The sequence below is a fragment of the Lactuca virosa genome, chromosome 3 (assembly GCF_052849685.1).
Source record: "Lactuca virosa cultivar CGN04683 chromosome 3, Lactuca_virosa_CGN04683_v6, whole genome shotgun sequence".
In the NCBI taxonomy this organism is placed as follows: Eukaryota; Viridiplantae; Streptophyta; class Magnoliopsida; order Asterales; family Asteraceae; genus Lactuca; species Lactuca virosa.
In genome coordinates this window covers 19,681,326-19,705,554 of record NC_136428.1, presented here as the reverse complement: position 1 = coordinate 19,705,554, position 24,229 = coordinate 19,681,326, and the positions used below count along the sequence as shown (strand labels likewise).

Here is a 24,229-nt window from a genome sequence, read left to right as displayed (position 1 = left end):
TTAATTATTTTATTAAATATGTAAGGGTAATTATGTAATCTTTTATTTTAATTCTTTATTTAGTCTGATTGTTATCCCTTTATATTAGGCAATGATTTATGACTGATTTAGTTATCATTAATTTAATTTTCTTTATATATTCGATTCAAACGTCCCCCACACACCGATCACAATTGTTGATTTCATTAGCTGCTCATTACTTTGTTTTACACAATCGATGGATGTTCATACTGGAAATCGGAACCAGGTATTCATACATTATTAACAACAACATCTGACCAGGATAATGAAGATTCGATTCAAACGTCCCCCACACACCCATTTATTGTTTTTACATATACATATGTATCAAATATGATAATCTTGCAGGATAATGAAGATCAGAATCCCGGGAAGGTTCTGGGCAATGTCAATGATCCCAAGAATCTGGTGAATGAAGTTGTGAAGAAAAAGAAGAAGATGTAAAATATGCTTTGGACTTGGTCATGATAGCAGGAACTGTCCTTTTAGATTGAAGAAAGCATAGAACTACACGAAATTCATCAAATTGGTCGTTTTTAGATATTATTAAGTTTGATTTCAGTAAAATAAAAGTATGTTTTGATGAATTATATGGTATTATTAAGTTTCATTTCAGTGTAATAAAATTATCGTTTGATGAATTCTACGTGTTTTTCTGTTATTTTTATGTTTACAACTAATAAGATGTTTGTGTTTTTCTGGTATATTTATGTTTCATAGGAGCATACAGTTATCATTCCAACAGAATTTCAAAAAAAAACATTACAGTTATCATTCCAACAGAATGTCAAAAAAAAATGTTCATTATATTTCATAAAATACGTTTGATGTTTCATAAAATCAAAACACATAATGTCAAAAATAAAATTTGTAAACAATGACTTGAACTTAAACAGTTTAAGAGTTAACTGTCTTGTAAGCCATATTACTATAACATTCTAGTAGAATGATTTAGAGATAACACGCAGTAAACAATTTTGTTAGCCATATTGCTATATTATTCTAATAGAATGATATGCAGACAATACAATGTGCAGAGTTTTATAAGCCATGTTGATACATCTTATCAGTCATGTTTTCGAGGTAACACACATTGCTAAGTTTTATAAGTCATATTGCTAGATTATTCTGATAGAATTCTTTCGAAAATAAAATAATATGCAGAGTTTTAGAATCCATATTGATATATCATTCTGATAGAATTATGTCGTTAATAAAATATTGTGCAGCTTTTTTTAAAAAATTACATAATAATATTGTAAAGTATTTAATTTAATGTACTGTTGAAATGTTTTATATTTGGAATATGAATAGAGTAGCCTATGAATATTTTTATCTTTATCATGTTTTAAAAAAGAATCAAATCGGAATCATTTATTTTTATCAATGATCCCTAATATCAAGCCTTTTAATTTGCATAGAATCCGTTTTCATCCCTATTTCTTTTATATGTCAGTTTATCGTATTTTATTTTTTCAACTTCCAAAGCATATAGAAACACTGTCGAAATTTCTTAGGTATGGGCAATCAAGTACCAGAGGTCAATAATCATATTTACGAGGAACATTATTTGGCTAGTGATGATGAAAATGGAATTGAAGATTTCGATTTTCCTGATAATGATACACTATATAATGGCGGATTTCACATAGGAGAAAGCAGTAATCCTAATTTAGGTGAGTTTTTGAATTATTTGTTTAATTTTTCATTGTATGTCAGATTCTATCTTGTAAGAAACATGTTTAATATTAAATGTTAATATTTTCATTGATGAACATACAGAGGACGTAAATCATGAAGAAGACGAAAATCAGTTCGTTGATGAAGATACAGATGTTAATATTGATTTTAATGAAGGTATTAAATTCAATTCTAATATTGATATGTTTACAGAATAATAAAATTCTTTCAGAATAATATTTATAATATTCTTTCAGAATAATTTTCTATTTGTTATGTTTAAACAGGACAACCTCATGTTACACATGATTACGTTTCTCCTGGTGGCACCTTGTATTGGACCCCGATTGTTTCAGACAATATCAAACCAAAAGTTATATCAAAAGTTGATTCATATGGTGAAGCAGTAACAACGTATAGAAACTATGCATTAGAATCTGGTTTTGATGTCAGGCTTGGAAGAGTCAAAAAAACGAAAAACGGGATTATTACAAATAGACATCTTGTATGCGATCAGGAAGGTAATCCAAATACTAGTAAAGTAGATACTCTGGACATTCAGCATAATAAGACTCAAAGAATGAAAGATTTATTTAGGAGGAATTGTAAAGCGAAAGTTGTTTTAGAAATAATTCTCGGTACTCTTAAATATGTCGTGAGTGATTTTGTCGAGCAACATAATCACGAGTTGTTTAGCAAGGGCAATATGTACTTTACTCGTTCAAAGAGAAAACTTGATTATTCCCAGGAAATTTTCATTCATAATTTGTCAAAACATAATGTTGGTCCTGTAAAAGTACATACACTGTATAGTGCTCTTCAGGTCGGTCCTTCGGTTCGAGGTGGATTGGTTTCTGATTTCAAAAATGCTAGGAGAAAACTTAATTGTTACATAGGTGGGAGGGACGCGAAATTCCTTGTTGACAAGATGAATGACAGGAAGAAAAATGTCTCATCATTTACTTTTGAGTATAAAGTGTTGAACAAAATATTGAATGTTCTATTCTGGGCTAACAAAACAGCAAAGTATAACTACAATTCGTTTGGAGACGTTGTATCACTCGATGCCACATTCAGGATGAATAAGTATTTATAAACTTTAATACTTTTACAATAAGAATTTCATTGTTTTCAGTTATGTAAACTAATATTTTATTTTTAAAATAGGTATGATATGGTTTTTGTTCCGTTAACTGGCATTGATAACCACAAAAAATGTGTAACATTTGGTGCTGGACTTTTAAGTAAAGAAGATGGAGTTTCTTATGAATGGTTGCTTAGAGCTTTTTTGAAAGCTTTTAGAAAACAACATCAATTGGTTATATCTGACCAAGATCCAGCTTTGAAAAAAGCTATAGATAACGTTTTCCCGTTGGCACATCATAGGTTATGTATGTGGCATATAACAAAGAAGTTGCCAAATAAGGTATGCATAGAAAGACTATTATCCTTATTTTTTGTCATGATTGTATAATGATTTTCTCATATTCTAACATAATCGTCTGCTTTAACTTTTTCATTTTACTCATCCTCATTAAATTTCAATTTATATAGATTTTATCAATTGAAGATGCAGCCACCAATCAAAAATTTTGAAAGCGTTTTCACTCTATAATTTGGAATTCTAAGCTGGAACCACATGACTTCGAGAATGTATGACATATGATGTTGGAGGAGTTTAAAATTACAGATAACAGTTGGATGAATACCATGTATGGTTTGCGAAGATTTTGGATCCCCGCATTTTTCAAGCACATTCCAATGTCTGGTCTTATGCGAACTACATCACTGTCTGAAAGTCAGAACTGGTCATTTCAAACCACCACATTAACCAGTTCTTATCTTATCATGTTTATGATGACATTTGATTCAGTCATGGAACGATAAAGACATAATCAAATTCTCAATGATTTTAATACTGCCACCACTTTTCCTAAATTCATTACCCGTAGTCCGAATGAACCTCATGCTTCAAAGGTATATACGCGCAAGATTTTTTATCAGGTTCAGAAAGAGATGTCAAGAGCTGAAGATAATTGTTTCCAAAAGAATGTGATATCTTCCAACGGTGTTGACACAATTATTGTTTTGGAGAAAAAAAACAACATAACCACTAGGCAAACAAATGATGGCGATGTTGATGACAAAGACGAGGAATACAATTACGATTGTCTTATAAGGGATACAGAATACACGGTATATTTTTTTCACATTTATTGTCATTTTATCATTTGAATTTAAACGCTAAATATTTACAACTTAAACATTCTCACTAATCATCTTATATATTCCAGGTCACACACTCAACCAAAGATGGTTCATTCAAATGTACTTGTATGCATTTTGAACATGTAGGAATCTTATGCAGACACATATTTTGTGTGTTTAAGTTTTATGGCATTGAACAAATTCCTGAAAAGTACATTTTGAAACGTTGGCGTAGGGATGTTATTCCAAAAGAATTACTGAAAAGACGCTTCACTAGTTCTTTTGACGATTCTAATTCCGACATGACTGCTATTGATATTTTTTCAACTGTTGACCGTTGTGTGTCTTTTTTGAGCCATGATGCAGCTAATTTAAAGTTATACCTTGATGAGCAGAATAAGTTGAAAAACAAAGTTCGTAGACGATTGTCCAAATCATGATCGACCGACCAGAGCAGAACATTTCAACAAGCTTCTAGGCGTGGTAGTTCCTGATGTAGTATCTGATGTTAGTGAGATTCAGAATCCTTCAGATATTCGTAACAAAGGATGCGACAGTCATGGGAATAGATTAAAATCTAGACAAGAGATGATTGAGAAAGAAAGCTCGAAACCTAAGAGAAAGTGTGCTACATGTGACCAGATGGTTCATCATGACAAAAGAAATTGTCCTTTACAAAAGGTCCAGAAATAGTTTCTTTGTATGTTAGTTTAATGGTTTTAGTAAAATGACATTTCATTTTAATTTGGTCGGTTCACATTCAATGTTATATTTTATGTCGTTTAATAAAGTATTCACATTGATTGTTAGTGACGATGCCATTGTCAATTAATCTAACAATATTTATGTTTTTTTATTTCTTAAAAATAATCATATAACGAAATACAAATATTCATTCCATCAATTCTATAAATTCATTCTTTTCATTACTTATAGCAAGTTATACAACTTTTTTCAATCATTTTAGTATTGATTTTAATTTTATCAAAATGTTTTATTGCTTAGTACAGTATACAAACAATGTGTATAATTTATATACAAGTATTGATTATACAATATTTACTTTCAAAAAGACTATATATTATTCATTCCAACAAAATTTTATACCGAAAGATACATTTTTTATCTACATCCAATTTATATACAAGTATTCATTATACCATATTTGCTTTTTTCTGAATTATACATTTACACAAACATATTTATTTTCAAAAAGGATACATTATACCAAAAGATACATTTCTCATCTACATCCGGTTAATAGAAAATAAAAAACTATAACATATTCTTCTAGAATCATAACAATAAAAATATTCTATCAGCATCAAAAAACTGTAAAAACAGCCCAGGCACACAACATCTGAAGTCGATGAAATTGACTACATATTTCCTAAACATATCCATTCCAACAGAATTTTATATTGATTTTTTATGCATTATACATTTACACACACATATTTAATTTCAAAAAGGGTAAATTATATCGAAAGATACATTTGTCATCTACATCCAATTAATAGAAAATAAAAAACTATAACATATTCTACTAGATTCATAACATCAAGAATATTCTATCAGCATCAAAAAACTGTAAAAAACAGTCCAGGCACACAACATCTGACCATTTATTACAAAAAATACATCAACACATACATTATTAACAACAACCGTGAATTATATTTAAAACAACTTAATAATTTAATACTAAATTTTTTCATAAACAGCCCATCAAAAACTTAGTATTAAACTACTACTCATTCTACCAGAATTGTTTTTTCACAATGCACAACATCATCATCCCCGAATTTAAACAATGCATCAACACAACCATTAGACCAAAATTAACATTCCATTAGAATATATAAGCTTACATACTGATAACAATGTCAATATTTATCTTAAAAAAACCAAACTACCACTTCAAATTCTTACCAACGACCCTTTGCTTTTCTCTTTTTCTTCGTATTTTCAGCTGACTCTTGAAGAAGTATATTTTGTTCCAAAATATCCAGCTTACGAAACGCTTCAAAATCTTTAACTATCATATTCTTAAACTTGTTGAACTCAGCTGTCAACAATCTTGCCATGTATTTCGTTCTTAACTTAATTATAGCACTCACATCACCAGACATTTTACCTGTAAGACCACACTCCCAACACCCTTCATTTTCCCCCATGTAACTTTCCATATGCCTCATGAGGTAGACTCTACAATCTGTTCCAGACTTTTCTACTTGCCAAGATATGTTCACCACCCGCCCCGCCTTAAAACTTAAGGCTTTTGTCATTGGATGATGTTGTGATGTTAAGTAGTTGCAAAACAATTTTTTCTGTCATTGAATACAACAAATACATCAAACATAGTCTTATAACAATCTTTAGAATGAAAATCGAGTGCTTAGAATTTTATTGATTATCTTATCACCAAGTTTGGTACGATGTCATATTTCATTTCCAAAGTTCCCGTTCTCTTCACATGATCTACTATGTAGTATAAACTTGATCTCAGATCAAAGATGAGTAAGTAATACTTCCCATCATCAACTATTGGGAAGAAAACCTTGTATACATTAAAAAACAAAGTTAATTTAATATTAAGTGATGCAACAAATAATACATTTACTGAATAAACTTACAAGCGCAACATCTCTAAAACTTGGCTTGACATCAAATTTCTTAATGTAGATTTGCAATAGAGTAGCAAAAAGCCTACATTTCAGATCTTCCGACTTTAATTCATTCAATATCTCTTCTGTCTGTAAAAACCCACATCACCAACAATATTAATTCTAAAAAAAATAAATTTGAATTTAAAGTTAATTTACAAAAAAAATTCATACCACAATAGTTGTAGCGAAGAAAAATCTTGAAAGCGATGATTCATCAATTTAGTTCTTCATTTTATTTAAAAACCCAGCCTAACAATCAATTACTTAGAATGTATTAACATTCCTTGATTGAATTGATATGCAAAACCCTGGTGCAACAAATGACATGTTCCAATGTCCCAAATCTCATCCATGTAACAAAAATTATATATAAAATCAATCTACATACATTCAAATATGTATTCTAAAAATATAATAAGTGACTCATATATACTTAACCATCATCTCTATTAGATGCAAAAACTGAATTGCATATTCTTGTTTCATCCTTAGTCAGTTTATCCCCAACCTTAACAATTCTTTCAATATAGGGGGAATGAAATATTTTTGCCTTTTTAGGGATACGTTTTTCCCTTTTGTCATTATCATCATCTTCTGCAGCATTATCAACAGCTTCTCCTAGATTTCTTCCAACCACATTATCCCCACTGAATCCTACCATTAGCTTTTTCCTTCTATACACCTGTAACTCAGTTTCATCCAACAACTTAATCATTTCCTCATTCACCCCCAGAAGTCGATGAAACTGACTCATTGTTAAAGAATTTGTATCAACAGGTGTACTATAATTGACATCTTTTTCTACATTAACTTCAGTAACTATCAATCCTCTAACAGGTGAACTATTTCCTTCACCGCCATCACCTATATCATTCATATTAAGCTCATTACAACCCTCCGGCTCATGCACTTTTTTGTTATTTGCCCCTTCATGCACTTCCTTGAAAAGCTCATTCATCTTTCCGATCCACTCAGTCAGCACCACACTATCAGGGAATTTTTCCAAACCATCCTTCAATGCAACCTCCATAGTACTTTTCGGTTAGAATTAACCCATAACTATGCTCTAAAACAGCAGCGCATGCCTGCAATACATATAATTAATTATTAATTACATTCCAAGAATATTTCACCAACTTTAATATGAGAAATGTATAGACAATTTAGTAGTATTCCATAATATTTAATTTATATTCTACCAGAATATAAATTCAAATATTAATTACAGTTATTACAAATTAACTAATTATCCAAAAAAATATACTATTACCTCCTCATCTCCAAAATCCCTCTTAAAACTGTCCAATTGTTGCTCTTCACCTCCTGTTTCATCCTTCATATCGACATCATCATGCTCATCCCGAAATTGCCTCCCGAACCCTCCCAAACTAATTTCCAATCGTTGAATCTCTAATAAATTAGCACCATTAATATTCCTAATAAAAGGAAGCCTTTTATCTTTCTTGATAGAATACTTCATGTTATACACGTACACCAACTAAAAGAGACATTAACTTAATCAATACATCAATAATAAATCACTACCAAATCTATATTTTCGTATAACACTATTTCACACTTACAATAAGGAGTGTAATAGGACCACTGTAGTAGCTTGATTTGTCATCCCTTTTCCATAGTTTTTTCCTTGATCCCAAGCAATCAAGCATATATTTACACCAATTTAACTTTGAAAAGTCTTCTACCAACACCAACTTCCTTACCACTTTTATTTGATTTGTTCCCATCAACATCGACTCTATGAAGTTGTTAACAAAAAGGGTCAAAAAATTAAGCCTAAACATCAAACTATCTTTTGTTGTAGCCTGAATCCTTCTTAAATACTCCTCACCATTGAACTTATCACAAATATATTGTCCCCTTCATTCTTCCAGAATTTGATTCCCCTTATCACACAATGGCAACTCATTGATGTCTTCTCCACCGATTGGCAACCCCATCATATCATGCACTGTCTGTTATGTTATCTCAATAACAGAGTTTTGTAGGACAAGTCTTCTACTATCGGCATCATACACATCTAAAAGATAGTAGCTTAGTTGCCCCGTATAACTTGTTATATTCACTTGCAGAATTGACCTAAAACCCATTCTCAATATTACTTGTTTTTGTTCCGGTGACATCCCCCTAACAGCTGTAGTGATGTTATCACATTTCATTCTGGTTGGAAGGTTTCTTAAACCAGGTGGATATTATTTACTTGTTTTTCTAACATTATCTTCTTGTTCCTCTTTGACAGATTCATCAATTCCCTTATTCTTTAAATTTTTTACAATTGGAACTCTATCATATTTCCTCTTTGACCTTATCTCTCTTTCCAAAATAAGTACATTTAAAGGTTTAGGACTTTTCTTTTGTTGAACTGATTTATCAAGAATTTTCTTTGACCTTCTTTCTCGTTTCACATGTTGTTCTTCTTCTTGTACTTGTTCTGCTATAACACATAATAAATATTAGAATGTTTAGTATAAGATATAAGATATTAATGTTTTAAAATATAAGATATTCTTCTTATTCTAACAGAATAAAAATTTATTTCAATAACACAAATACAATACACACAAAATTCCCATTCTAACAGAATAAAAAAATGACATATTACACAAAAAAAATCAAAGAACTGCAATTCTAATAGAATATAAAATAAACTACAAAAACATCATACATCTCATTTTGAAACATAACCCACTGAACATTGAAATACTTATATTCATACACATAATTGTATTCTATTAAAATATTCTACATGTATAGTATATCAATCTACAATAATTGTACCTATTTCAATTTAACTCATAATTCTAACTTAATAAAAATTAAATAACAAACAGTAAACATACTATACAACTTGTTGCAATGATAACAGTATAAAAAAGAAATTAACAAAAAAACACCCTCTTCAAACTCTATCAGATGATATTACATACAAATTCGAATTCTACCAGAATCATATACATTTCAATGCAAGACATATAATCCACTATCCATGTGTATAGTCACACTCATATACAACATTCCATTCTAATAGAATTTTACACATGTAAACTATATCCATCTTTAAGAATTTTGAATGTTTCAGTTTAAGTCATTAATCATATACAAACTTTGTTACCTTCAGGTTCCGCAATGAAATCATCATCGCCATCTTCAAGATTCAAGGTCGTTTCTGATGTGTTCTTGAACTTCGACTTGAATGAAGTCGATCGTGTACTCATTCTTTTAGAATACCGTTCACAGAAGCCCCCAAATGTCGATTCCTTCTTCTAGGGTAAAATGTCGATATTTATATGAAAAAACCTTCAAAGAATCTTCCGATTTGAAGATTGATTACAAAAAATCAGAATATGTTTCAATCTCCAAAGGAATTGGGGTTTTGATTTTGATAGTATGCGAGATATTTGGGATTATCGGTTGATCACTTCCATAGTTATCGACCGTTTCCTATTAAAATGACGAGTCAATGTACCATTCTACCCTTCCGTGACCAGTCATTTAATGAAATCCTATTAATTTGTTTTTTTTTCTATTTAATTTTAAAAGAAAATCACTTTCTTAATTTACCACAAATGGCTGGTCTAGAATCCTTTACACAAGCACACAATACTTAGCAAAAACAAAATGGCCTAACCCTATATATATATATATATATATATATATATATATATATATATATATATATATATATATATATATATATATATATATATATATATATATATATATATGGAGATGATCAAATGAGAACACCTAAAAGGTTGAGAACGCGAGAACAGTTCTGGACCAATCAATATACAAGGGTATATGGGTAAATGTGTATTTTAATTAAATTATAAAAAATAAATTAAAATGGTATGTTACTAAATTTTAGGGATTCAAAATACTGTTACTAAAAACGAGAATTATTCATTTTTTTATATTATTAATTAAAGATAAAAAACATTTTATCAATTTTCTGTCTAAATTTAAAAATTAGAATATTTTATCTTGTTTTACCTAATTCATGTTCATAAATATATCAAACTAATTTATCTTGAATACATAAACGACTTGCTTTAGTTTTATCAAGTATTGTCATATTCATAAGTGAAAATGCCATGACTAGACTCGTTTTTTTTCCATGAATTGAAAACAAAGAATGTTTAAGAATTTATCATTTCATTCGAAAAGAATAAACCACTAATCATAATCATAAATGAATACAAATCTAAACAAACTCACTTCATTACAAAAGAATAAACCTCTAATCATAATCATAAACGACTACAACTTTATTTTAACAAAATACAAAAGACTTCTAAATTTCTACATTTCCGGTGGTTATATTCATTGATAAATATACCACTAATCATAAATGACTTCATACGTCGTTATTTTTCTTCAAATTTTCTTGTTGCTACCATACAAATAAAAACAAAGAGAGGCGCCTTTGATCATGTTGTCGATTTCCCAACTTAGAGTTATCCTTATTCAAAATATCAAGCTCTTAGATTAAACCTGTTCAAAACATCAATCATTAAGGTATAAACGCATGCGGTTATAATATAGTTCTATTCATTGATGATTAAACTCAAACAACCTATTTATAAAATATGATTTATCAGTTTTGACATTCACTTGAGAGTCTTCTAAATAATCTTGAATGTTTCCTAAAAGTCCTTCACTATCCAAAACACATTTGATGAACTTGCCCCACCATTTTCCTGAATTTAAAAAAACAAATTTATATTAAAAAAATCACAAAAAAAAAACTCTATTCAGAAATGAATCATGTTACAAGCGGTAATGGAAGATATACAATCAATAAAAAAACTCTATTCAGAAATGAATCATGTTGCAAACAGTAATGGAATATATACAATCAATAGTGAATCCAATTGATCGTATTAATAACTTTAAATTTCCATAACAAAATACAACCAACAATCAAATATTTATAATTCATGATCAGGTTCTCCACTTGCAACCAAGATTTTCACAAGGTTGATAACACAACCAAGTAAAGATGCGATACTGAGAAAAAGGGTTGAAAAAAAAGAGGGTTGGTTTGGTTCGGTGTTGTCAAATGGTCGTAATCCACAAAGCAAATAATGTTCAAACAAAAGAGATGGGTGTTGCTTTCTCTATTCCTTTGCAATCACTTATGACCACCCAACAATGGCAAGGAATCAAAACTTACCTGAGTCGTCACTGCCTTGCTGCGCCGGAGTGGAGGCGAGGTTGCGCCGGTGAGTAGAAATCAATGAAATCATTGACGAAGAAGCGAACAGGGAACCAGTTACCTGAGTTGTCGCTGCCTTGTTGCGCCGGAGTGGAGGCGAGGTTGCGCCGGTGAGTAGAAATCAATGGGATCACCGACGAAGTAACGAATAGGGAACCGGTCTTCGGAGGCGTGTATAGGACGAGTTGAGCCGACGATTGAGAAATGTGAGAAAGAGGTTTCTAAGAAGGAGGCGGCATTAGAAACCCTAGAGAGGGGGAAATATAGATACGGGAAGATGAAAGGAAATAGGTGAGAGAGTGAGAAATTATAGGAAATAGGTAAAGTTGCAATTCATATTATGCCCTTCTGACCATTTAAATGTTACACTTTAATGCCAACAGTTTTAGAATTTTTCATAAATCGCCCCTTTAATAATAACCTTAGATTTAAATATTTAAACGATCCAGATCTGTTCTCACGTTCTCAACCTTTTAGGTGTTCTCATTTGATCCTACTCCTATATATATATATATATATATATATATATATATATATATATATATATATATATATATATATATATATATATATATATATATATAAACGGCAAACAAAACACTCTCTACATTACTTCTAAACAACTCATTTCGTTTCCAGCGAGACTTAAACTCTCAACCTTTGGCTACATTACTTCTAAACAACTCATTTCGTCTCCAGCGAGACTTAAACTCTCAACCTTTGGCTACATTACTTCTACCGCTTTGCTACAAGCTATTTGGTGTGTGTGTGTATATATATATATATATATATATATATATATATATATATATATATATATATATATATATATATATATATATAATACAAATAACTAACAAAAATTATTTAAGATTATAGTAAAATATAAATATACTATATCCGTTTTATTTTTATATTTACAGACATCTATTATTATAAAGAAATAACTTTAGAACATGGAAAAAAAATCCTGTAACATTGTGATGCTCTTTAGTTTGTGTGCGTTTGAAGGGACGTGTTAAAACAACCAGGCACGCATTTCAAATGTGTTAGTTCAGCAACTTTTGGATCATTTTCTTATTCAGCGTTTCCAACTTGTTGGTCTTTTCATATATATATATATATATATATATATATATATATATATATATATATATATATATATATATATATATATATATATATATATATATATATATATATATATATATATAGGTTTGCACAGGTTAACTGGTCTTACCATGTAGGCATGAACCCAACCTTTATTTGACAAGTTTCACATTTTTGAACATTGACAATCCTCATTCATGATGGATGTTTTAAAATATTTGTGTCTAACTAACTTCTTGTATACAAATGATCAGTTTTGATAATAATTATTTATAGTATTTGAAAAAAAAAAAAACTTGTTTTAGTATGTATTATAAACCTACTCAACATTTGAAGACAAGTTCTCTTTATAAGCAATCCATTACGTTCGGACAGAACTGTAGCATTATTTCTGTTTCGTGAAATTATTTCGAACTAATTAACAAAATTTGGAAGTAATCATACGAAACACATAAAGTGGGTTGACCTAATGCACAACTGACATGAGTTGTTAATCTAAGCCAAAAAGTAGTAATTGGTTGTAAATTTATCATCTTTACCTTAGTAGTGAAACCAGAACATGCTTAAAAGAAAATGATATTACTCTAAATGTATGAAATTTTCATAATAATATTCAAATGTATTTCATGACAACTTAAAGGGTTCACATAATTTTAGTAACTCTTCGATGGAAGGTCAATTTCATTATCATAAATATTTTACAGATTGGATTAACTCAACAAGAATATAATTGAATCTTTGATACTAATCATTGTTATTTTAAGATGGCATAAGATCTAAATACATTGCATTTTAAATCGAAAATTAGAACACAAACAATAAAAGAGAGAAGATATTATCTTACTAAGAGAGAACACCTAATTAATTCTTGATGTATACAAATGGTCCCCATTGTTTAGTGCAACCAATCATGATGAGTAATCTTGAACTTGAAGGTATACAAGTCTTTAGGTTCCATCATTAAAAAAACATATCCAAAAACCTTATATAAGGACAACTAAATAACGCTTATCTTCACAAAAATTTCTTCAAACCATTCTAGTTTTCTCTTTTGGAAAATGAGATCTAAGCATCAAATTTCCACTCTTTTCCTTATAGCCTTCTTCTTGTTCATTTTAGGATGTTTTGCTTCACCTAGGAAGAATACCCGCTCTCATCGTCCTTGTAAAGAATTGGTGTTCTATTTCCACGACATTATTTACAATGGCAAGAACTTCAAGAATGCAACTTCAGCCATTGTAGGTGCTCCAGCTTGGGGAAATCACACCATTCTAGCAAATAATAACCATTTTGGGAATGTGGTTGTATTCGATGATCCTATAACATTGGACAACAACTTGCACTCACCCCCTGTTGGGAGAGCACAAGGGCTTTATATCTATGACAAAAAAGAAATCTTTACATCATGGCTTGCGTTCTCGTTTGTGTTTAACTCGACTGCCCATAAGGGTAGCATTAACTTTGCAGGTGCTGATCCTTTAATGAACAAGACAAGAGACATTTCAGTAATTGGTGGAACGGGTGATTTCTTCATGACTAGAGGTGTGGCTACTCTCATGACAGATGCGTTTGAGGGGGAGGTTTACTTTAGGCTTCGTGTTGATATTAAGTTCTATGAATGCTGGTGACCAAGAACTGAAGCTTTCTTCCAAGATTTTGCTGACGTTAGTTTTCTATGTTTATGTTGTTTGTTTTAAAAGGATGTAAATCCATCTATCTTTTCTTTGAAGGCATAAGAAGATGCCAACTTTTCAAGTCATCAAGTGTTATTAAATTTAAGTACGTCTTATTGTTTTGGGTTTTGTCAATTTTATGGTAACATGGATAACAAAAAGTTTGTCGTTTATCTATATTTAGTCGAGTTCTGAAATCATAATATATTACTTTACAAGTAATAAATTCGATTTGTTTTGTCTCCAACCTATTAAAAAGATGTTAATCACCATGGATTACTTTAGGACCTGTCACCTGTTTAACCGTTTTTAAAACAATCATTTCTTTGGGACTCTAGAAAATCTTATTAGGAATTTTGTATTATTTATTTTACATTTTACAAGTTTCTTCTATGTACAACTATCTTAAGCACAGTTGTCAATATCGAAATATGACTTGATGGCGTCTTTTACGTTGCAAGCTTTTGATCTTAAGATTGGATTAGAATTGAAATATCCTACCAAAACAAGGGCCAACCTACATGTATATCATTCAACGATGTCTATGGACTCCCCTGAATTTGAATTATTTTTATATAAAATATATTGTAAAATTTCAATGGACGCCTATTAGAAATACCAAATCGAAAAATTATTAATAGTCATGGAATCTTTTAATACATTAAAATGCAATGTCCAGACGTTAGGATGAAATTTGACTAAAAAAAAATCTTTTTTATGGATATTATAATCTATTTTTGAACTTTTGTATTTTAAATTATAAGACAACATAATAGGTAAGAAGTGGAAAATATTAGAAAGAGCGAAAAAAAGCAAAAAAATAAATAAATAAATAAATAAAGAATACAAGTTTCTTGGTTAATTAGAGGTCGTCGTCCTTTACTTCTCTCGGTCTTCATCTTCTACCTCTCTCGCTTCCATCCTCCTACAAGGACGACAGACCGACCGCCGGAATCAATTTTCTTCTACTTTTTAGGCTGAAAGTCCTTCATTTTGTCATACTGTCACGTAGATGTCACTTGTGTTTTTACCATAAAAGTATGGTTTGTTGTCACATCCAATGAGTGGTGCCACACTTGGGTTCTTTTTTAATAAATAAAAACTTTATTATATATATATATATATATATATATATATATATATATATATATACTAGTCGTTTACCCGCGCCAAGCGACGGGTACAAATAATTTCTTTCGACAATTATTTTTATTTGGAAACATGTATGATTCGGCATTTAGTTTCTTTTCAGCAGACAATAATTACTTTCAATTATGTTATTACTTTGTTTTAGGAAATATGTCATACTAAAAATAAGACATAATGTATTAGTAAGTATCAGCACACATTAGTTTCAATTCAACGATTTGGAACCATAGGGACCAAACATTAGTGACAATTCAACGATTTCATTAATGTATATCAAAACCACAAGGAAAATGAAGTCTGTTGATAGGGACTTAATTGACATAAGTATCTTTTCGGCTGATAATAATTAGTTTCAATTCAACGGTGGACATTGAATGTGGGTGCGATGAATAGTTTTCGGAGAATAGTTATCTTTTTCTGGTTAGTTTCTTTCGAAAACATGTCATATTACGAAGAACATGCAATGCATCAGCATGTAGTTTTCTTCGCAGAACATGACATATTTAAATAAGAGAAGATGCAATGCACCGAAAATATATCATTTATCATTAAAATATATATCTATAATTTATGTTGCTATTTTTGGTTAAAAATAAAAGTATGTTGCTAGATTGGTACTCGCGCGATGCAACAACGACAATTAGTTTCTTGCTTGCAGACAACGAATAGTTTCATTTCTGTAAAAAATTTGAAGCATGTCATATTCGAAAAAATACACTATAAAAAATACCATTCAACACTAAAAGTATTAATCATATATGTTGTGTTTTGGGTTTAAAATAAAGTTATATTGTTGATTTGTTTAAAAATAAATTGTATGTTGTTGTTTCGGTTTTAATATAATTAAAAGCTTCATGTGGTGTTTTATTTAAAAATAATAATAAACTTTTAGTGTTTAACCATAAAATACATTTTTCAAACTACCCATGTTTTTATTTTTTTTAAAACTAACTATTTTGATCTTAAACTAAAATTAAAAATATATAATAGGGGCCACATTTCTAATTTTCTTTCATGTAAAATTTAAATATTTTTAGTCTATTATAAATTGAATTACTAATAATTATGAGTGTTATAAGACCCAAGTCGGCGCGATCGGTCGAACCGGTTGGATCGTGACTCGGTGAAAAGATCGAGCCAAGTAGAAGAAGATCTTTGCATATTTACTACCCCAAATGAAACGACCGAATTAATAAAAAAAAACAGTTGAACCTGTGGCAACTGACCCAGAAAAAACCGACTTAATATTAAATTCTAAAATAATTAGATTAAGCCCAATTAACCATTAAACATCAACCATTCACAAACAAATGATTCAGGATTCAAAGATCAATGAAGATCATATACATTCAACAATCCAATAACTAAAGACGAAGAGACAAACGTTGTTCATAAATCCAATTGGAATCTATCGTATCATTTATATGTACTTTTCATAGCAGTTTACTTATGCTTTTTACGATTACTACATCCAACTGGAATCTATTGTATCATTTATATGTACTTTTCATAGCACTTTACTTATGTTTTTTTTTACGATTACTACGATGTACTTTCAAAATCAAAAGTAGTATGCTATTCCTTGAATTTCGGATGGTATAACAAAACAACAATGCCATTATGTGCATTTTCATTAATAACAGTTGCAGGAAATAAAAAAAATAGGGAAAAAATGTTGCTTTTTTCTTAAGAGACCCGAGCCTCTACAAATTGATAAATAAAAAAGTTCAAAAAATTACAATCCAAAATAAAGAAAAAAATACAAAAAAATTCAACCGATCCACATCTAATGATTTAACCATTTCCTAATACGAAAATCCTTCCTGTACCAATCAATTAGTAGCCACATGAAATGAGTCCCACCAGCCACTTGCAACAAAATCTATCGATCAAAAATTTATTAAGATAATTCCAAAGAAAAACAACATATACAATTAGGAAAAAAAACGTTACTTGACACTCTCTCTGAACAACCAACAAAACCACAACCCAAAGGTCCACCAACCAAGAAAGCAGAAAGAGTTGATCCCTTAAAAAATCCCAGCAACTAAATAGTAAACCAAACACAACAATTAATAAAAATCAAATTAACAATCTCAGGGGTAAAAATGTCCAAATCTCCAATCAAACCCCAAAAGATGTAGTACTTACACTAAGACCATCTGATAAATGTCCATAATCTTCCCCTGCACGAATCAGACGTCAAGTAAATTTCCCAAACCCAATAAAAGAATGGTTTTAATTAAAAGTAGGATGTTATTTTGGGAAGAAACTGAAAGCAAGATTATATATTTGTTTAAACTGAATAAATATATACACACAAAAACACAACAACAAATTTAGGTGGTAGGGGTATAACGGCCGATTACTTTTAGAAAAATAAAATATTATAGACGACAGGGGTAAAATGGACCTATGAGACCAGTAAGACCATAACAGGAAACATATATGTGAACCTGTGAAAACAAAAAAAGAAACATAGCAGTTAATTCATAACGAATATGTCAACTTGTCTAATATAGCAATGAATTATGTTTGTGATGGTGTGTGTTTCTATAGCAAAAAGAAGGAAAAGACTAAGAGAATGGGTGGGGTACAGGAACTGATTGAGAGTAAAGGGTGGGTGGTTGAAGAATAAAACAATCCTTTTTCTACAACAAACAAAATAAAACCACCAAGTATTGAGTGTATGAAACCACATATAACAGTAAAAGTTGGAGTTTCAATAGTGATATTTTCAACCTTAAGAGGTTTCTGAAAGAAAATGATATCCTAGTGTTAAAACTATAATAATAGAGCAATTCAAACCAGAAACATGCTTGGAGTCAAATAGTGTCAACATTTGATATAAGAAATGAACAAAGTGAAGTAATGATATCGGAAAGATTGCAATTGAAAAAGAGATACCTGACCACCCTGAAAAGTCAGCTTCTTGTCAATATGTTCAAACATAACATTGGGTTCAAAATTGATTTTTCAGATGCAAGGGAGACAATTTCCACAAAAAAATGGCAGCTTATTATTTGACAGCAGGTCTTCGCTTATTGTAAAAAATTGATACTTTCACAGGTTTTTATCAATGTCCACAAAATACGATTAACAAATGCAAGAGATTCTAAGAAATCGAAAAGATAAGAAGATATCTATGTAAAGCTACTATCAGATTTACATAAACAACTAAACACGCACAAACATAGAGACAATATCTCGGAAAAAAAACAGAGCATGACATACCAACACCAAACGGAACATATCTGCAAAAAAAACCCCGAATAACCAATTTCTCTCAGATTTGTTATAACAGAAAGCGGGTTTGCCACATATTAAGCATTGTAAACTAATCTAATTTGCTTAAAAGATTGACGAATTGATGGATTAAAAATATGAGTTACCTGCAAACATATGAAAAATACAAAACAAACATGTAAAATCCAGAATAATGGAGAAAAATAAAAGATCAGTGTGAGAAACTAACCTCTAGCCGACCAAGTTTTTATTTGGGTTCGTCTTTTCATTTCCTCTCATTTCGGAGTTGTAAACACACATACATGGTTAGGGTTTTTCTTATGAATAGAGAGATGAAGAAGACAATGATCGTGGTGCACTTATCATTGATGTTAAAGGTGGTGTCGTGACTGGTAAAATGTTGGTGACGGAGGGCGGCGGCGGGTTGGAGCGCTTTAGAGAGAGACGAATGGCAGAGGAGTCGGTATAGAGAGTAGTCGTATTGGTGCTTGATATGAGATGTGGGGTTATGGGTGTGAGCTCGGGCGTGAATGGTCCAGTAGGTGGCTCTACCATTGTGTCTAGGGTTAGGGTTAGGATGAAGGAGAGAATGAGATGTGTATTCAAAGTTCAAAATGAATAGATGTATCTAAAGTGGGTGACTGAGAAAAACTCTTACACCATCCTTCCTGAGATCGTTCCCTGCACAAAAAAAAAGAGGTTTAGATGTGTGACAGAGACATGGAAAAGAAATAAATAGCGGTAAGTAAAATCTTTATAGATCTAAGAACAAAGAAAACCATCAACAACATTGAATCTGGAATTTGAAAGAGCTATAAATATGAAACTTTGAAGTAACAAATTCCTTTATTTCTACCGTATTTATTATCTTTTTATTTGAATGAGTCTTTTAACTTTCAACTAATTTGGGGGTGTCTATAAGAAGAAGCTGACCGATTCAATGGCCATGGAATACTCGGTCAATCTTATCTTATAATTGATAAATTCAAATATGGATTATGACTTTTTCAAATGTTGACCAAATTAAGATTTAGGATTCTTTGATGCATAAAATGAGTGTACATAATGCATTAAGGGTTGTACCTCTTAAAATTCAGCCTTTGACCAAATTTGCATAATAAGTAATAAAGATATAAAAAATTAATTAAAAATAAAAGTTTCATTACATTACATAACTTAAAAAAAAAGCAAACTAGAAATATTAAACCTACAACTTAAAAAAAAACACACATCAAACGATTAAAAACTTAGAAAAAAACTAAAAATTAAAAACGATTAGCATAACGTTTTTTAGAGGATGACATTTTCAAAGGTTTTGGAAACAAAAGGATGGTAAAATACGAAGTGCTTGTGAGTTAGTTTGGTTAAAAATGTCATGTATTTATAGAGTTGGTAAAAAAATAATAAAAATAATTTTGAATTTTATTACCTTCCCAAACGGTCAAAAAACAGCCGACCAATCAGATTCAAGAAACAAACGCTCCCTTTTACTGCCGAAGTGCGACCCTGGCCGCACCCTAACCGCTAGGGATGAGATTTAGAACCGGAAAACCGGACCGGAACCGGAACCGTTAGAACCGGAATATGTAAAACCGGTCCGGGTCCGGGTTTAAAGAATGGCTCTATCCGGGTTCCGAGTAATCCGGGTTTCGGGTCCGGGTAAACCGGGTTTAAGAACCGGAACCGTGTTAGGAACCAGAACCGGTTTTAGGGGCTGGAACCGGTTTCTATGGAAAGTTTAAAACATGCATATCTCATTCGTTTGAAGTCGGATTGGCATGAGATTTTTTCCATAGTATAGTTTATAGTTTTTACATGATTTTAGACTATAATTTTATCATTTTTGGTTTTATATTCATTGACTTATAGTCTCTCAAAGTCGGGATATCAAAGCTGGAAATTTTATGTTTTCAGCTTTTTTTGTATTCTATGATAGTTTTAAAACATACACATCTCATTCGTTTAAAGTCAGACTGGCATGAGGTTTTTTCCATAGTATAGTTTATAGTTTGTACATGATTTTAGACTATAATTTTGTCATTTTTGGGTTTATAATCATTGACTTATAGTCTCGCAAAGTCGGGATATCAAAGCTGGAAATTTTATATTTTCAGCTTTTTTTATATTCTGTGATAGTTTTAAAACATGCATATCTCATTCGTTTGAAGTCGGATTGGCATGAGGTTTTTTCCAGAGTGTAGTTTATAGTTTGTACATGTTTTTAGACTATAATTTTATTATTTTTGGGTGTTTATTCATTGACTTATAGTCTCTCAAAGTTGGGATGTCAAAGCTGAAAATTTTATGTTTTTCAGCTTTCTTTGTATTTTGTGATAGATTTAAAACATGCATATTTAATTCGTTTGATGTCGGAATAGCATGCGGTTTTTTCCAAAGTGTAGTATAAAGTTTGTACATGATTTTAGACTATAATTTTGTCATTTTTAGTTTCATATTCATTGATTTATAGTCTCCCAAAGTTGGGATATCAAAGCTGCGAATTTTTTTTTCTCAGCTTTATTTTTGTATTTTGTGAAATTTTAAAACATGCATTCGACCCACTTTACCCGGTTCCCCGGGTTTTTCGGTTTTAAACCCACTTTACCCGGTTCCATTCGGCCTATTTTGATATTTCCGGGTTTTCCGGTTCTACACTCACTTTACACAGTACATTACCCGGAACCGAACCGGAACCGGTTCCTATATACCGATCCGGTTTCCGGTCCTAAAAAATCTCATTAACCGGTTCCCGGGTTTTCCGGGTCCGGGTCTACCGGTCCGGGTTTGGACCCACTCTCATCCCTACTAACCGCAGTCAAGGGTCGGTGTTCCGGATTACGTGGTATTAGAAGTGCGTTAGAGGTCGTAGCCACTCCCCCAAGTCTTAGGCCTCCTTATCTTTGAAGTATCTTCTCCCTTACTATGTTCGTATTTAGTCAAAATAAGTAAATGTAAAGCAAAAGTAATTCTACTTGCTAGAGGTCAAGTCAAGTTTAAGAGGATGTTTGGGAGCATTTTTCACTTATTGATTCTTCGAAAAAGTCATGAATTCTTGACCTTTTGGAAAAGTCGTTTTTGTTTAAAAAGTTGGTGTTTACCAAACATTTTTTATTATTGTCTTTTTAAAAAAACCAATAAGTTAATAAGTTATTTTGAAAAACATTCTGAAACACTTACTTTTGTAACGTAAAAGTAAAAGTTTAAAAGCTTAGAAATAATAAAGTTCTTTTCATATTTTCTCAAAAGTTATTTTACTTGATTATTACTTTATAAAATTTAAATTTATATTTAGTTTAGAATAGTCTTAATTTTCTATTTGTTAAACATGATTGGAACTTGTATTTTTCAAAAATGAAGTTATAAAGAATGATTTGTGCGGATAAGATAAGTGTTCAATTGATGAATTTTAATGGGCTCATCGTACATATTAACAAAGCTTCCCTAATTATTTTCAAAATTTAAATACATCAATGCAAACAGTTAAAAAAAATTACTAGTATTTTTTCTAACGGCTGAATTTAATTATAAAAAAAAACACATTAGAAAGGAGCTGGTGGGAACGCCTAAAACTAATTACAAGGAAAAAAAAAATAAGATTTTGCATCCACAAGTTCCAATCAATATGAAATTTATGTTTTCAATATATTAAAGAAAATAGACAACAATAGCAACGAAGATTATGTCTTTATGAGGTCTAATTCTATCATAGACGCAATTGTTACGAAATCACCATAGACTCCACCAAGCCGTAACCAAAATGGCATCAAATCAACCACCTTTTTCGAACAAATGAAATGCGCAAAGAATCGAAGCAATCCGTGAAGGTGGCGACAGAAGTAATCGCGCACCAAATTTACTAGTATTTTATAAAGTACGTTAGATCTATTATATTAAAGTTAATATCAATATGTCGTGCTTGCCTTAAATTGTATTATTGACAACACCCAACTATATAACCGATTTTTTCAATTTATTTATTTTGTCATAATCAGACACATATAATTTGAATCTTAGATTCGAGGCCATACCAAAATAAATAATTTCTTTCATATTAGTTGTAATTTACATCAAAGATTAACTATAATTCAAATTCACAAAATGATTTGATGTTGAACTAGAAATTTTAGAGGATAATAATTCGATGTTTCCAACATAGGGTAAAAACATATAATACAAAAAAATTTATATCATAGTCCATATTAATCCATTAACATACCTCAAAATATTAAAACATGAATGATAAATTGAAAACAAAAACTGTAAATCTATTGATCTAATCTAACATACAAATGATACATCATCCTAATTTTCTAATTTAAAGTAAAATTAGTCTAAATATTTAACTAAAATGAGAAGAGCCTCCAAGTAAATTATAAAATCCAAATATCAATTATATTTGTTTTTTTATAAAGCTAAATACCATTTTATTGATTATTTTATTAATTTTAATATAATAATATTGTTAACAATCTTATGATTTTTTAACGATCTTACAATCATATGTTGATCTTACTCTCGACTTAATGATATTAAGATCGATATTATTTTTTATCGGTACCATCGTAAGATCATACAATTCTACGATCATGATTGTCTTTTTGACAATATTCATCTTAAGCATTGACGGAGCTTGAACATTTGACTCGGGGGGGCGAAAGTAAAATATATAAAAAAATTGAAGAACAGGGGGGGCCGCAGTCAAATTTTTTAGTTTTGGGTGTAATATGTAAAATCTTTAATAGTAATGGACTAGTTCAAAAAAAAATCGGGGGGGGGGGGGGGGGGGGCACAGCCCCCCTCGCCCTTAAGAAGATCCGTCCATGATCTTAAGTATCAAAGACTTGTATAGTGTGTTTCTTTGTTAATTCTCAAGACATATTCAACGCGTAAGGGAACAACTTGGACATGATAAATTATGGTGTTGGTTTTTTCATTCAATCTACTTATTTAATATAATCTTATTATTAGTAACTATATATAAGAATACTTACACTAATTTTCGACACATACAATGCATTGAACTCTAAAATAATGTTTAAATAATTGACACATCAACATTGTATTTTTCATACAACTTTTCCATATAATTCTAAAATTCATTGAATTCTACAAAGTTCAATGGATTATATTTTTAAAAATATATAAATGAAATTTTTTTGAAGAACCACGCGTAAATAAGAGCATTATAAGAAATGTTGCAATATATGGCATCAAGATACAATGCATGGCATCCA

General features: G+C 30.5%; 2 protein-coding genes and 1 long non-coding RNA gene across 10 annotated transcripts; 2 read left to right on the top strand and 1 right to left on the bottom strand.

Annotated features, from left to right (window-relative positions):
• Nucleotides 1-1,540: 1,540 nt before the first annotated feature.
• LOC145163327 (protein FAR1-RELATED SEQUENCE 5-like) lies at nucleotides 1,541-4,349 on the top strand. The gene is made up of 6 exons (XM_079082167.1): nucleotides 1,541-1,697; nucleotides 1,804-1,878; nucleotides 1,989-2,787; nucleotides 2,869-3,127; nucleotides 3,706-3,897; nucleotides 3,996-4,349. The coding sequence occupies exons 1-6, from the start codon at nucleotides 1,541-1,543 to the stop codon at nucleotides 4,347-4,349; spliced, it is 1,836 nt and encodes a 611-aa protein (XP_078938293.1).
• Nucleotides 4,350-13,949: 9,600 nt separating this feature from the next.
• On the top strand, nucleotides 13,950-14,779 carry LOC145165310 (dirigent protein-like). Its single transcript, XM_079084025.1, has one exon. The coding sequence runs from the start codon at nucleotides 13,986-13,988 to the stop codon at nucleotides 14,553-14,555; it is 570 nt and encodes a 189-aa protein (XP_078940151.1). The 5' UTR covers nucleotides 13,950-13,985; the 3' UTR covers nucleotides 14,556-14,779.
• Nucleotides 14,780-17,411: 2,632 nt separating this feature from the next.
• Nucleotides 17,412-19,833, bottom strand: LOC145165308 (uncharacterized). 8 transcript variants are annotated; one of them, XR_013740012.1, is made up of 6 exons: nucleotides 19,225-19,831; nucleotides 18,984-19,003; nucleotides 18,163-18,205; nucleotides 17,901-17,935; nucleotides 17,703-17,796; nucleotides 17,412-17,631 (listed from the first exon to the last, which is right to left on the bottom strand). It is a non-coding gene; the product is annotated as an uncharacterized LOC145165308 (long non-coding RNA). The 8 variants fall into 8 exon arrangements; XR_013740013.1 differs by having other exon boundaries at nucleotides 17,412-17,796; nucleotides 18,984-19,141; nucleotides 19,225-19,833; XR_013740010.1 differs by having other exon boundaries at nucleotides 17,412-17,796; nucleotides 19,225-19,832.
• Between the last annotated feature and the right edge of the window lie 4,396 nt (nucleotides 19,834-24,229).